Source organism: Artemia sp. Qi Xiang Cuo, chromosome 6 (genome assembly GCF_049724085.1).
Source record: "Artemia sp. Qi Xiang Cuo chromosome 6, ASM4972408v1, whole genome shotgun sequence".
NCBI classification, from domain to species: domain Eukaryota; kingdom Metazoa; phylum Arthropoda; class Branchiopoda; order Anostraca; family Artemiidae; genus Artemia; species Artemia sp. Qi Xiang Cuo.
The window spans coordinates 26,456,744-26,470,113 of NC_142799.1; the positions used below are offsets into that span (position 1 = coordinate 26,456,744).

The 13,370-nt window shown below is 36.8% G+C and overlaps 1 protein-coding gene across 2 annotated transcripts in view; it reads left to right on the top strand.

The window, feature by feature from the left end:
- LOC148951051 (dynactin subunit 1-like) overlaps window positions 1-13,370 on the top strand; it is a 177,506-nt gene that overhangs the window by 74,756 nt on the left and 89,380 nt on the right. For both annotated transcript variants that reach the window (XM_089090588.1, XM_089090589.1), the window contains 2 exons: window positions 1,991-2,159; window positions 4,600-4,844. In XM_089090588.1, the coding sequence (XP_088946714.1) occupies window positions 1,991-2,159; window positions 4,600-4,844 (414 nt within the window). The remainder of the gene's footprint in view (window positions 1-1,990; window positions 2,160-4,599; window positions 4,845-13,370) is intronic.

Genomic DNA, 13,370 nt, shown 5'->3' on the forward strand with positions numbered 1-13,370 from the left:
GCCAAGCAAAATAAAAAAAAAAAAAAATTTTTGAAAAGTAAGAGCTAGTTTTCTACCTGTTCTTTTACAGAACCACGAAACAGTCCTATCCATTTGGGTATTAGTGGAAGAGGAGAGAGCTTATTCTAATTAGTACATTTACCAGAATAGCATTTCGAGTTTCGTAATTTTATAAGGTTTCTTTATGAAGAGTGTTAGCCCTAAATACTACCTATGGAAATAATTTTATAGGTTATTTCTTTTCTTCCTTTAACTGCTGGTAAACCCAATTGGATTGGTACGTTACCTTATTTAACAGGGTATTGTCCAATAAACAATCATTTAACACGTCAGTTTGATTTTAATATCTAATAAGTAGTCATTTTGCATGTTAAGAAACTAGTATCCAATAAGCAACAAAATTTGCTCAAATGAGAACATGGAGACCAAATTTATCACTTTAACCAATTTTTATAGGTGTGGAACAATGGTTCCTCGCACCCTGAGCTTCAGGCTGTGGGTCCACCCCTCCTGCAATATTGATCTTGCTTTTTAACAAGATTAACATATGACATTCTTACTTTACTCCGACATTTGTTTCTGAATGTGCTTAATCACCTTTGGTTTGAAATTATTTGCTGTTGCAAATTCAAACACAGCACCAGCTGTCTTTTGGAAAAAAAAGCTCGTGTAATGCATTCACTGGTAACCCTACTCAGGTCACCAGTGAATGTGTTACATGAGCTGTTTCTTTACAAAGGCAGCTGGTGCTCTATTTGGATAATCCCTTGTGGATTTGTAGATGACCCGGTAAAAAGATGTCACCGTTAAAAAAGATGACACCGACGTGGTGTCACCAGCAGATTGAAAGAATCAAGTGCACGTGTATAGGTCACATGCTCTTACTCTACGATTATTGTCGAGACTAACCAATATTCTCTTATGTTGGCAGTTTGCACCAATCAAGAACATTGATTAGAAATAAACTAAACACAAGGCTACCTAAATTAGTAAGACCTAGTGAATAATGATGATGGTTGATTAACCATCCATACTTTAGCTTTTTTGAAATTTTGTGTTGATCTTCTCAACATGGACCAGTGATGCAGAGTGAAATTTTTGAAGAAAACTAAGCATACATAATCTATGAGAAGTTTTAGACTTCGGCTGCAAAAAAACGAACTTTCCCTGAATATCCCTAAACCCTTTATTTTACCGTAGACTCCCCTGAATCCCTAGATATAAAATAAGTGTCCCTAGAAGAAGTGACTTTCCCTTCAAATAGGGAGAAATCCGAATAAGTGGAAGCCGAATTTTTTCTATTTTGCTTCTCTAATCCTTGAATATTTAATTTTTCTTCTTGTGGAAAGACTGTATCACACAGGAAAATGCATTCGCCTTTTTTTACGAAAAAAAGAACGAACTACCAAAAGTTCTACTTTTTGCAAACCAAAAAATTATCTCTTATTTTTGTGTAATCACTTTTACCCAAGCCATTCTTTAAAGTGATGAGCAACCACCGGTTCAACCCTGTTCTATTGGATCTTTAATCTTAAGACTTTTCGAAAGATACGTGTATTATATTATCATCTTTTATATGAAGATGCATTTTGTTAAACACTGCAATTTATTTTAATATGATCTTTTTACCTGCAAAATGTATTAAATATAAAAATTAGCTGTCAAATGAGCCCTTAAACATCTCTGTTATGTTTCAGGATCCCAGTGTTAGGCTATGGTGATTCCAATTGTTAAGGTTTCATTTTGATCTGACACCATTTTCCATGGCTTTCAGACTTTTTTTTATTTCCTTGATTCTGTTTTTGGGAAAACTTTAACAAAAAATTAGCCGAAATAACAGTAACTATTCCTGAATAAGCTTCAAATGATGATTTCTCCTCGCTTGAAAGCTTTGTTTTTTAGGCTATTAATGCATTTTAAAGTTTTCGGTTACTATGGGCTAGAGTTCATTCTTTGTTAGGTTGTGACTCTTTGGGACTGTTTCTTTTAGACAGGATTCATCGAGACTTTCAAAGCTCAGTTTAAGCCCGGTGCACCTGTATCGCCATCTCTGTCTTTAGCTATTGAAGAACAAGGGCAGGTTTCAGTCATAAAGCAGGAACTGGAAAATTATCGAACTGAAATTAAGGATCTCAACGAAAAGCTGGAAACTTTGAAAGGCAAGTAAAAATAAACTAGGTAAAATACGGACTGATCTATTGGAAAAATGTAAGGATTTTTTCCTGGCATCAAACCCCCTTAGAATACGATATTTGATACTGTATTTGTATCGGCTATAATCTTGCACTTGTAAGTTTGTGTTACGTACTATAGATGTTAAAATTAACGGATTAAAAGTTCGCTGCAAGGCAATATTTAATATCTTCTTCTACGCTTTTACTATTATAATCAAGGTAACATTGCAGAAGTAGGTACATTGGACACACATATCGCAGCTGTGCCACCTAACTTGCGTTTTCTTCAAAACCAGATGGCAGCAGCATATATCCCCTCTCTTTCATATTCTGTGATTGTAAGTACAGAAACACGAATGGATTAGTCTCAACTAAGACCGTTGAAAAGACGTCTGTAAAAATCCTTTCAAATCTAAAGGTCTTAATAAGTAGTTACGACCTTTAGGTGGGCTATGGGAAATAAACCACATCTTTCTGTAGCTAGTGTTTGTGATTGCGGGGTGGCGCACTATCCGTCTTTTAACAAGAATAAACTCATTTCTATTCATTGCAAATGCTGTTGACGATCACAAGCATTGACACGACTTCCTTAAGCTAGGATTGGATCTTTTACGGAACAAGAAAAAGGCCAATGATCCTAGCATTGTTCTCAGGAACAAAATCAAGATGATTCGTGACCTAAAAGATATATCTAATAGAGGTCGTAAGTTACAATAGCTTTATTTTCTTGTCCCTCCTAATGATCATAAGTAGTAATAGCGTACAAAACCGTGGAAATAAAGATTCTTACACATCAACAATGTGTAAGTGTCAATAGATAATCAGTGCAATAGAACTATCAGTCAGGCTACAACCCCAAAAAGAGAAAAACCAGTTACAAATAGGTGGACTCTGCCAGATTGGCTGTTTTTCTTCAGTATTTGAATTTCTCAAAATACTAGTAACTTATCATTTTAAATTTTGCTTTTTTATTAGTTTTTTATTTAGCTTTTTTTTATTAGTTTTCATGGTACTTGTGTCTGATTGCCATCACACTCAAGTTCTTGGTCTGAGTAGAACCGGTTTATTTCTGTATTTCATGATGTACTCGGTGATAATCAGCGTAGCGTGAGAGAGATAAAGCACAATGACGGTACATTTTAATTAAACATTTTACGGTACTTCTTTGTTTGCTATTTCTTTTCTTTGTACGAGCATATTAAAAACTTGAAGCGAGTTTGTAACTTTAGAGGCTGAAACATTTTTCTCCCGTGAAGTCCATTCATTGTCAGTTACGGCTTTTTAGGTAGTAAAACGGCGATATATATCGTTGCTGTCATGTCTAAAGGTCGTATCTGACACTCCACACTACTGAGATAATTGCCAAAAGCCGTTTACTAAGCTATTCTGAAAAGGAGGATCAGCAAGGTAATGCAGACAAAAAAAAAAAAAAAAAAAAAAAAAATCAAATTGTGATTGAAACTACCCTACACAGTTGCGCTTTCCTTTAAGAACAGCTTAACAGACAGTTTTAGCTGCCATCTCGTAAGTATGAAAATGTCAATAGAGAATTTCTTCGTGGTAACTCTAACCATGTAAACTCTCAGGCTTGTTTATTTAAGTGTGTTTTTTTTTTATTTCTCCCAGGAATGGATGTTCTGGGAATATTTTAAGCTGGATTTTGATAGATTAGTAGTTAGCCTATATGTTTGAGTGGAAGCATTTTGCGATAAATTTACAAGTGCTTCCTTCTTAATCTACAAAAGAGGAGCCGTAGGAGTTGTAATAAAAATATGAGTATGTATCACTATGACTGAATCCCTTCCTATTTTCCATTTCTTTTTTTCTTTGAGGTACTTTATTTTAGGATTTCCAAAAATTTTATATTTTGTTGAGAGTTTAATACATAATTTTATTTTGTTCTCTTTTCTTAAATGCCTTGTCCGTTCATTTTAGGATTTCATTGGTCATTTTTCTTTCTTTTGCCAAAAATATACGATTCTAAAATTTAGGGATTCTAAATTATCTGGAACGCAGTAAATAAACTATAGTTTGTACCTAAGCCACATTTAAATCTTAAATATATTATCTAGTCTTTTCCTTAGTGGAATTAGTGTATCTCACTAGGTCCTGATAATGTATGAGATTTTTGATGCAGCTATTTATTGAACTCTCCAAATAACCTATGTAACCATTAGTATTTTATTATTTAGTATTTAATCTTAGATTATTTTTAAGGCCACTAATAAGGGCTGTTAATTTATCCTCGTTTTTAGTTCAAAACAGTATGTTTGTTGTTTTTGGTATGGAAGGATATATAAGCCCTTACGAGAAGTTAAAAAGAAAATAGAAGAAAAAGAAGTAAAAATAAAAAAAATTACAAAAAATAGAAATTAGAAAATTCAATATAAAAAAAACTTTGTTTTTTAATCAATAAATTTTTCAGTTAAACGAGGTCAAGATAAAGAAAAACTGAAAGAATTTGAGAAAATGAAGATTCAATTAGATCAGCTGCTTGAGTTCAAAAGAGCAATATTAGAATCACAGTCTCAGTTACAAAAGGAACTACAACGCTGGAAGCAAGAAGCAAGGGAGGCAGTAGAAGCAAAAGAGCGGCATGAAGAAGAAACTACAGAAATGGTGGAAAATTTTGAGCTCGCAACACTGGACAAAGAAATGGCCGAAGAAAAGGTTCATTCATTTATGTTTTTTCTCTGTCATGAACAAATGACAAGACGATTGTCCAATAGAATATTTGACCGTAGGGATCAGAGGTGCATCCTTGTGGGGATTAGGCACAAGTTTCTGAAGCCTCCCCTCCTATGCCTTTTCCAGAGAATGTGTGGTATAACCGTATCCTAGATGCTATAGGAAACTTTGTGTTTGCTGTTTTTAGCTGTCTATTTTGCTTGATTGAAGTAATCAAAGGGGTTAGTGTATATGAGGTTTATTCAATGTAGGATAAAAGTTGACATACAAAACAAAAGGATTTAAAAGGGGGGGGGGAGAGTTATCAAAATGTAAATACGTTTAACTAGGGGCGCCAATTCATGGAAATGTTGGGGTGGGACAAGATTTATAAATCTAGAGGGTGGACGATTTTGCTTTTTTCCTTTTTCTTTACTGAAAATTCCCCAAATTGGTATTTTTCAAAATCTAGGGAGGGGGGGAGGCAAAAAGCCTACCCACGCTTCTACTAGGCGACCCTCCTTCTAGTACAGTCAATATAAGGTTTGACCGCAAACAAATTGCAACAGAAATGATTTTTACACCATCTTGTAGAGAAAAAAAACTGTACAACATATCAAAAGTTGAGAAACCTAGCGGGGTGCAAAATTAGTGTTTTTTAGCGTTTTGTGCTTTATTTTTCGTTTTTAAGCCTAAATTTTCGATTTTCTCAAGGCTTAGAGTTTACTTCATGGGAAACACATTTCTGATGTAGTTTTATGTGCTGAACTCGAATATTACATCAGATTTAAGATACGATGAACCAAAAGTGTTTCACATTCATCGCCATTCATGATGTTCGCAAATATATTATAGCATAGTCGTTTGGCCACATTTCTTGACTAGTTTTATGCTTTGAGCTCGAATATCACTTCAGATCAAGGATATATTCAACTGACAGTGTTTCACATTCATCACCAAAAGATTTCTTCAATATAATAAATCATATCTTAATGAATTAACTGACTAAAATCACAGGTAACAAAAATAACATTGGTAAAAGGCAGGCAACTTTTCAAATGACTTGCGACATTAATCACTGGCAGTGTAGTTTGAAACTTCGTCGTCGAGATCGTCGATGAGATCTTCTGATTTGGGAGAGTTATCACATTCTGCTCCCTGACAAGTTTTGCACGCGAGAGTGCAAGACATGCCGTTTCTGACACAAGTGCACCGAGCAGAGGTGTAGTTTGAACGGCAGGAACACTTAACAATCTTAAGAAGCTGGGGAGGTGCTGGGGGTAGGTCCGTCATCACAGGGTATAATGTACCATTTCGGTCTTTCCAGCCCCACTCTTGAGGGTCCAATTCTAGATTACGGTCGTCATTCCAGGCGTGTACCTGAAAGTAAACTCTATAGCTGTGAAATGCTGCAGAGTTGGATGTGGGAGGTAGCTTCTCTGAGTGAACAAAAGCCGTTGCTGTACGAGCTTTCTTTCGAAGAGCTGCTTTCGAAGCTCGTTCAGATGTCCCCCCTTCCTTCCACCATATATTATAAGAAGTGCGTCTTTTCCGGCTTCCTTGACTCCGATTTTTGTTGCTGCCTACTTCATAAAGACCATGGCTGATGCTCGAAAACTTTCGTCTTCTATCCCTTTTTTCAGGGTAAGACCTTTTCCGATGTTGTGGACACGTGATGTAGAATCACACCCAAGGAATGCATGGGCAAAGAGGATCAGACCACATACTTCTTGGCCTAATCTTTTTTCATTTCATGAACATCCCAGCACCTTCGCTCTTTATTTTTCTTTGGCTCTGGGGTGAAGTACACCTTGTTAGTGGAGACATCACAGTGGTAGCAGAGAACGACCAGAAGATCCGTATCTTCTCCAATAACGGCAGTTACCTTCTGTTTAGCTGATTCGATAGCAGCTTTTACAATAGGCACGTCTGCATCACTGGGGGCTTGGACTACAAAATAGCCTTTTGCCGGAGATGAACTGCAAGCGCACTAATGAATCTTGACTTGTTTTTCTTGTTCCCGAGAAATTTTTCTTTCTTAACTTTCAGATGCATGTCATTCGTGAAGAAAACCTCGCGACCGACCGTTCGATTACGATACGAATGGGCCATATCTTTGATGGAAGGTCCACTATCATACCCATCGAAAACAACAGTTACGCCAGGGTACTTCCGCGAAATATACAGGGAGTAGCTCTGTATGAGACTTGCATACGTGTCATTTTTATTCATGGGACTGGGTGCAATAGAGAAACGCCGTCAAGTACGTAGTGTGTCCCGTCGTTCAGCACACACGGAATTTCTTTGAGTTTGCATGCAAGTGCAATGGCCTTGGCGAATTCAGCCTTGTTCGGTACTCTCGGCAAAAATGAGCTGTCAAACAGAGCAGCGGGATACGAACAAAGTTCATACCGGAAGCACTCTGATTCAGGAAGTCTTGTCCTTTGGCTAACGCAATGAAACGTTGGAATAGCAAAGCCGGATCCAGTCGCTTGTAATCTCCTCCAGCTGTTTGCTCTGTTTTTATCTGGACTGCCTGTTCCTTTCTTCGGCAGAAAAAATACTTAGCCACTTTTCCAGTCGAAGCATAAAAGATTTTTAGCCCGACAGCCTTCGCACAGTCAAGCGGTTACTCCAACGGTTCCTTTATACTAACGTGATCGGGTGGTCTATGGCGTGAGATCTTTTCCGTTCTAATATGGCCTCCATATTAGCCTTTCTTTCTATTTTCCTACTTTTTCTATGGGCTTCACTCGCCCTTTTCGGTCTAGAGTTAATCTTATCTCTGTCCGACATAAATTTCAAAATTCCGTTAACTTCAAATTACCTCTTCAGTCTATGAAAATTATTCCGTTCCTCTCGCTCGAACTTCCGGGTCTTTCGCGGAAATTTTTTTGACACGCAGCAATTTTAGCCTTATATTTTTGAATACTATTTAGTTTCATTATATATTGATTCATAAATTTTATTACTTATTATTATCCGACTAAGCAAAGCTCAGATAAAAATTTCTCTTTGCGATTTCTTTTTTATATATATAGCCTCTGTAACCACAATAGGCTACTTTTGTAGGCTAAATTCCTTTTCTCTTCGAAAGCGCAAAATTCTTTTATTATCAACTCCGTTAATAATTCCTGTTCTTGCTGCCACCAATGTTCGTAGTGCTAATTACCGCTGGCACCACTTATTGGGGTGTGTGTGCGGGGTCACCACTTTTAAAGGGAAAAATGGCGCAAAAAAGGTTGCTATGCCACTTACTCGAAGGGGAGATCCCCGTGTCGGCCCAAATGTTAGTGAGATTCCCGCTCTTACCCCAATGGTTCCTTTATACTAACATGATCGGATGGTCTGTGGCCTCATTTAAAACCAAAGTTTACCGATAAGATTTTCTAATTAACCCTTTAGTCTCGGCCTAAGCTGAAAAGTAAAATAGGTACATAGAAAAATTCTTACTATATTCACAGTTACACGTATAAAAAGAACTGAACTGAAAAAGGACAAATTCTCCCTGCCCGCTAACCGCAGCACGCGGTGGGGGTTACTAGGGGTGGTAAATGAATCTTTCCAACCAATCCCAGGGCTCCTAATATACTGGCCAATCTCCCTAACTGCGCACTTTTTCCCTCGTGGTGAATTAAACACGTACGCAGTTAAGAGGACCCAAAATGGCGTAAAAAAATAATAGGAAAATGAACATCTATTACAAAAGGAAGGAAAATAATTAAGGGGCCCAAAGAAATGAATCTGGGAGGGACATTTATCTGACAAAACTGGGACCAAGGGTTCCAACAACGACAATCTTAGAATGTACGGAACTTTCCGAAAATATAGTGTTCAGTCAATAGAGCGACGTTATTCCTGACTTCATTCGCCCCAAAGGACGAAAAAAGGGAAATATGGCCACGAAATACAAATTTCTTGTTTGGTGATGAATGTGAAACACTAACGGTGGGCAATAACTTGAATCAGATGTGATATTCGAATTCAGCACACAAAACTAGTTCAGAAACATGTCTCCCATGAAGTAAATGCTAAGCTCTAGGATAACGGAAAATTTCCGCTAAAAACAACAAAAGAAAAAAAACGGAAAACGCTAAAAAACACTTATTTTGCACCCCACTGGGTTTCTCAACTTTTGATATGTTGTACAGTTATTTTTTCTCTACAAGATGGTGTAAAAATCATTTCTGTTGCAATTTGTTTGCGGTCGAGTCCTATTTGACGCTAGATTGACTGTAGTATTCTAACAGAGTTATTAGTAACCCAAGATTATAGTCTTCTAAAGTATTGAACTATTGTAATTATAAGAACATAATTTAGAAACTTGGACTTTTCTATTTGTTTCTAGTATCTTGTTGTTCCTAAATGCAAGTTCGTAAGGCTGATGTACTCATGTTATTTTCTACAACCATTTCAGGGCTGCCACTAGGTCTCGGAAACAGGAGAAGGTCCCTAAAAGTCCCTAAGCAACTCTCAAGTCCCTTTTTACAAGGATAAGTCATCTCAATACTTCAGCAAAGAAGTATTTTAGTGTGTTGGTGACCACTATTGTCCCGAAGACTCCATAATAATGTCAAGGCTGCAGTATCCAAGTCCTCTTGATAACGACAGACGAAAAGAATTGACGCTCTTTGCATTTGGAGTCACTGAAATTGCCAGTCTTTTGTTTTTTTTGTTTTAAATATGTATAACTGGAGGTTTGACAATTTTTCTCAGCTTGCTCTTAATGGGCTAATAGCTTCACCAAAGGGGCAGTAAATATTCGTATACAGGGCCATTGATAACGAACCCTTACGTACCTAATCCTTATGTCGTTGTTGCAGCAGTAGCTGCAGCTTAGTAAGGAACAATCCTTGGGCAATAGTAACCGAAAATTAAAAAAAGGTGAAAAAAAATTAGTGCTTAAAATACACTCAATTAAAAGAAATCCCGGATTGGTAACTGTTATTCATTTTCAACTCGACAGTAATGTGTAGTCTCGAAATTTTTCTTTTGGAACAAAAAAAAAAAATACAAAAAAAAACGCCTCTAATTTTCCATTAGAGGTTTATAGCCTCCCCCTCCTTCAAAACGAGAAAACTGACAGCACTATTTTTATCCTTTTTTATCCCCATGCCTTTTGGCGGATCATTGGATTGGTCGCCAGAAAGTGTAGAGCTTTGAGACTGGGTGAACCCTATTTACTGAGATCTTCTTAAGGGGATTCTTTGCTGTGAAAACGAGTTTGATCAATTCGCTAGAATGGTGTCTTATACCGCGGATAGATCGCCTTTTTTCCATCAAATTGCATTATGTCCTTGTGTCCATTACTGTCTGAAGTCATCACACTGGAGCCAAATCAGTTGCGCCTCTGTAGCACTTGCAGTTCGAAAAGTTGTCAAAGTTCTACTCTAATTTAAACCCTTGGACTTTACTCAGTCAAGGACAGTTGTGCGAAAGAACAGCTTATATAGGCTTTGAAAAATTTCGAATCTGATTATTCTGGTTCTTTGACAGATAGCATTGCATATGTGTTTTGCAAAATGTTTCTAATCTGGGAAAATTTCTTGATGGAACGAACAAATTTTACATACCTATATACCAAAGCTCTTAGCCCACACTTTGGCCAGATGACTATAGATAAGGTTGGGCCTAGCTATTACGAACAATTAACCTTGAGATTAAAATAGAGTTGCAGATACGGATCCGATTCTGTTCTTTAAAGGAACAACGTGTTTTGGAAAGACATTTAAAAACGAGCTTCATTGGTCACGGTCCAGCTGAGGATCTGGAGATAGAAATACTTGCCGCAATTGATGGTTGTGGTTTATCCCTTTTGAAACTGCTTACAGTGAGTAGTGATGGACCGAACGTCAACAAAAAGTTCTTTGGTTCCTCGATTGTGAAAAACAGAAGTTAACTGGGAATGCAGGAATACTTGTCGTTGGAATATGTAGTATCCACCTCGTGTACAATGCTTTTAGAAAGAATCTTGGTGAATTTGGTGAAACTTGCTCATATTTGATCATAAAAGTTTATTGTTTTTTTCCGGCTGGCCTTCTCCGATTTAGAGTTATAGAAAAATCCACGAAAAAACTGGTTTTCCTGATTTGATTTTTATCAAACACTTACCAACCTGTTAGTTGTTGATTGTTCCTGCTGCCACTAGAATGATAGAGCAATACCCAGCTTTTGTTAAGTATCCTTTACTGGGTTGCATCTACCGCTGCAACCATGATTTCACCGTCTTAGTCCCTAAAAATAACGCAAGCCTGATCAAATCCTGGGCTTACAAAGATATTGCAGAGCTGCTCAAACAGTTGATTTTGAAATTAGAATGTCAGTTCTTGATAGACACTTCCGAATTTTTTGCATGTTCTACTCAGAAGTTCCAGCGTGAAGAACTCCTGATCCAAGAGATATATACGGGGCTTCAATATCTTGTTTTGACGCTTGCTGGGTGCATTTTGAGACCTGAAGCCGTTTGAGAAGCGAAGCTTGACTTGGATGTGAAACCATTTGAAGATGGAAAGAAGTTATTGTCTTTAGTCGACACTGTGATGAGTGAGGAAGTGCAAGCATGTCTTGTAGTAACTGATGAACTGTCAAAACAGTTTTTCTTATCTTGAAGCACTTGACTTCAGCTGCCAAACATGTTTTTAATCGAACTCTATGTGGTGAATCTTTTTTGTTTCTCAAAAGTTTGTGTTTCCTACACCGTGCTCGGGATGTCTAAACCAAATGATGTTCTAGACTTACTGTTTGTTGCTCGAAACTTTCCTATACTGTTGAACACCGATCTCCTCTTTGATGAATTTAAACTATAGCAAAACAATGGTTTTCTCTCAGAGCCAAACAGGATCAGTCACAGATAAAACAGGGTAGTTAAGGATGGAAAATACTCGAATTTGGCGGTCGTGATCGAAAATATAGTGATCATTTTGCAAGGCTCTGCCAGCGTTGAAAGAGGCTTTTTATTATCTGGAAGGATTCTTAGTAAATGGAGGGCATCAATGAATGAGCTAACATTGGACGGTCTGCGTAGGTTTTTTGGGAGAGCCTAGAGTGGCCCTTTAACTAAGGACAGGATAAAGCTTGCACGATCTGCACGAAAAGGTTGCGAAAGTTATCTTGAGCACGAGAGAGATCTGGAAAAAAGAGCGAAGAAGAACGAAGGAAGCATTCCGAAAAAGAAGAAAAAGAAAGGCAAATGCTCACTGATATTTTTTCTAGGAAGCAAACAATAGAGGCTCTTGAAAATTCAATACGAGAAATAAAATAAGCCGCTGGTTGCAAGGAGCAAGCTACTGACAAGATCCTTGAAGAAGCCGAAAATTGGCTTAAAATGGGCATTGAGAAGAAAGACTTGATTGAAATTAAGCTCGCCCAGACCATGTTGGTTAGGTAACTTTTTTTGCACACCGAACAGAAAAAGGAATCGGCAGCTATTGATAGTACTCAAGTACGTACATAGAAAGAAAAGTGGCCGATAACTACTCTTATGAAGGTCTACAGCAGTGATTCCCAAACTTATTTGGCCTACCACCCCCTTTCCAGAAACAATATTCCCCAGTGCCCCCAGGATTTTTTATTTTAATAGCAGTTAATAAGGGATATGAATATTATTGTATCTGTTAGAAGAGGAATTAACGAGTTAAAGACTAATTTTGATAATGATCATTATTTTAATCAATAAATCATCAAATATTTTGGGAAAAACTCTTTCCATCATCAGTGGTGTACTAATTTTCTAGGACTACAAGTCAGTATATTGAGTTTTACAGACATTTTACAGTTTTACAGTTTTACAGAATGTAATATATTTTATTACAAATATAATATATCTGTAAAATTCAATATACTGACTTGCAGTCCTGGAAAATTAGTACACCATTGATGATCGGAAGGTGTTTTCCCAAAACATTTGATGATTTCTTTATTAAAATAATGATCATTATCAAAATTAGTCTTTTACTCATTAATTCCTCTTCAGTCTTTACATTCTATGCAAGACTGTTAAATTACTTTACATCATTACTGTATGTACGTTTTTTATAAAATATTGTAAAGAAAGTTGTAAATTAAAAACATCGAAGTTTGAAATTATGAAACTATATATTAAATTCAGAATAAAGATGATACAAAAAAGTATCTCAATTTCAATGTCAATCATGAACCTGGTGTGCAGCTACCAATTTAGCTGCTGTGCTACCAATGTGCTGCTTACCAATTTTTTCGGTTCTATCTTCGTCAGCAGTAATCTTAAATCACCACGATTTACTATTTGCAATTGGTTTCTTTTTTTTTTAATAAATTGGTTACCGCACTGAATCCACGTTCCGCTAAGTATGATGACAGATATCCAATCGACAGTTTTGAATGACTGCCCAAATGGATGGATAAGCTGTAGGGATCTCCTTTTGTTGCCAGAATTGTTGGTAGCCAATTTTAAATTTAAATTTCAATTCATCATTTGTAGTTACTTCCATCAATTCTTGTTGTAACTGTAGAGCATCTTTTGTATTTGCACTTAAAAAGTATCCAAAATCC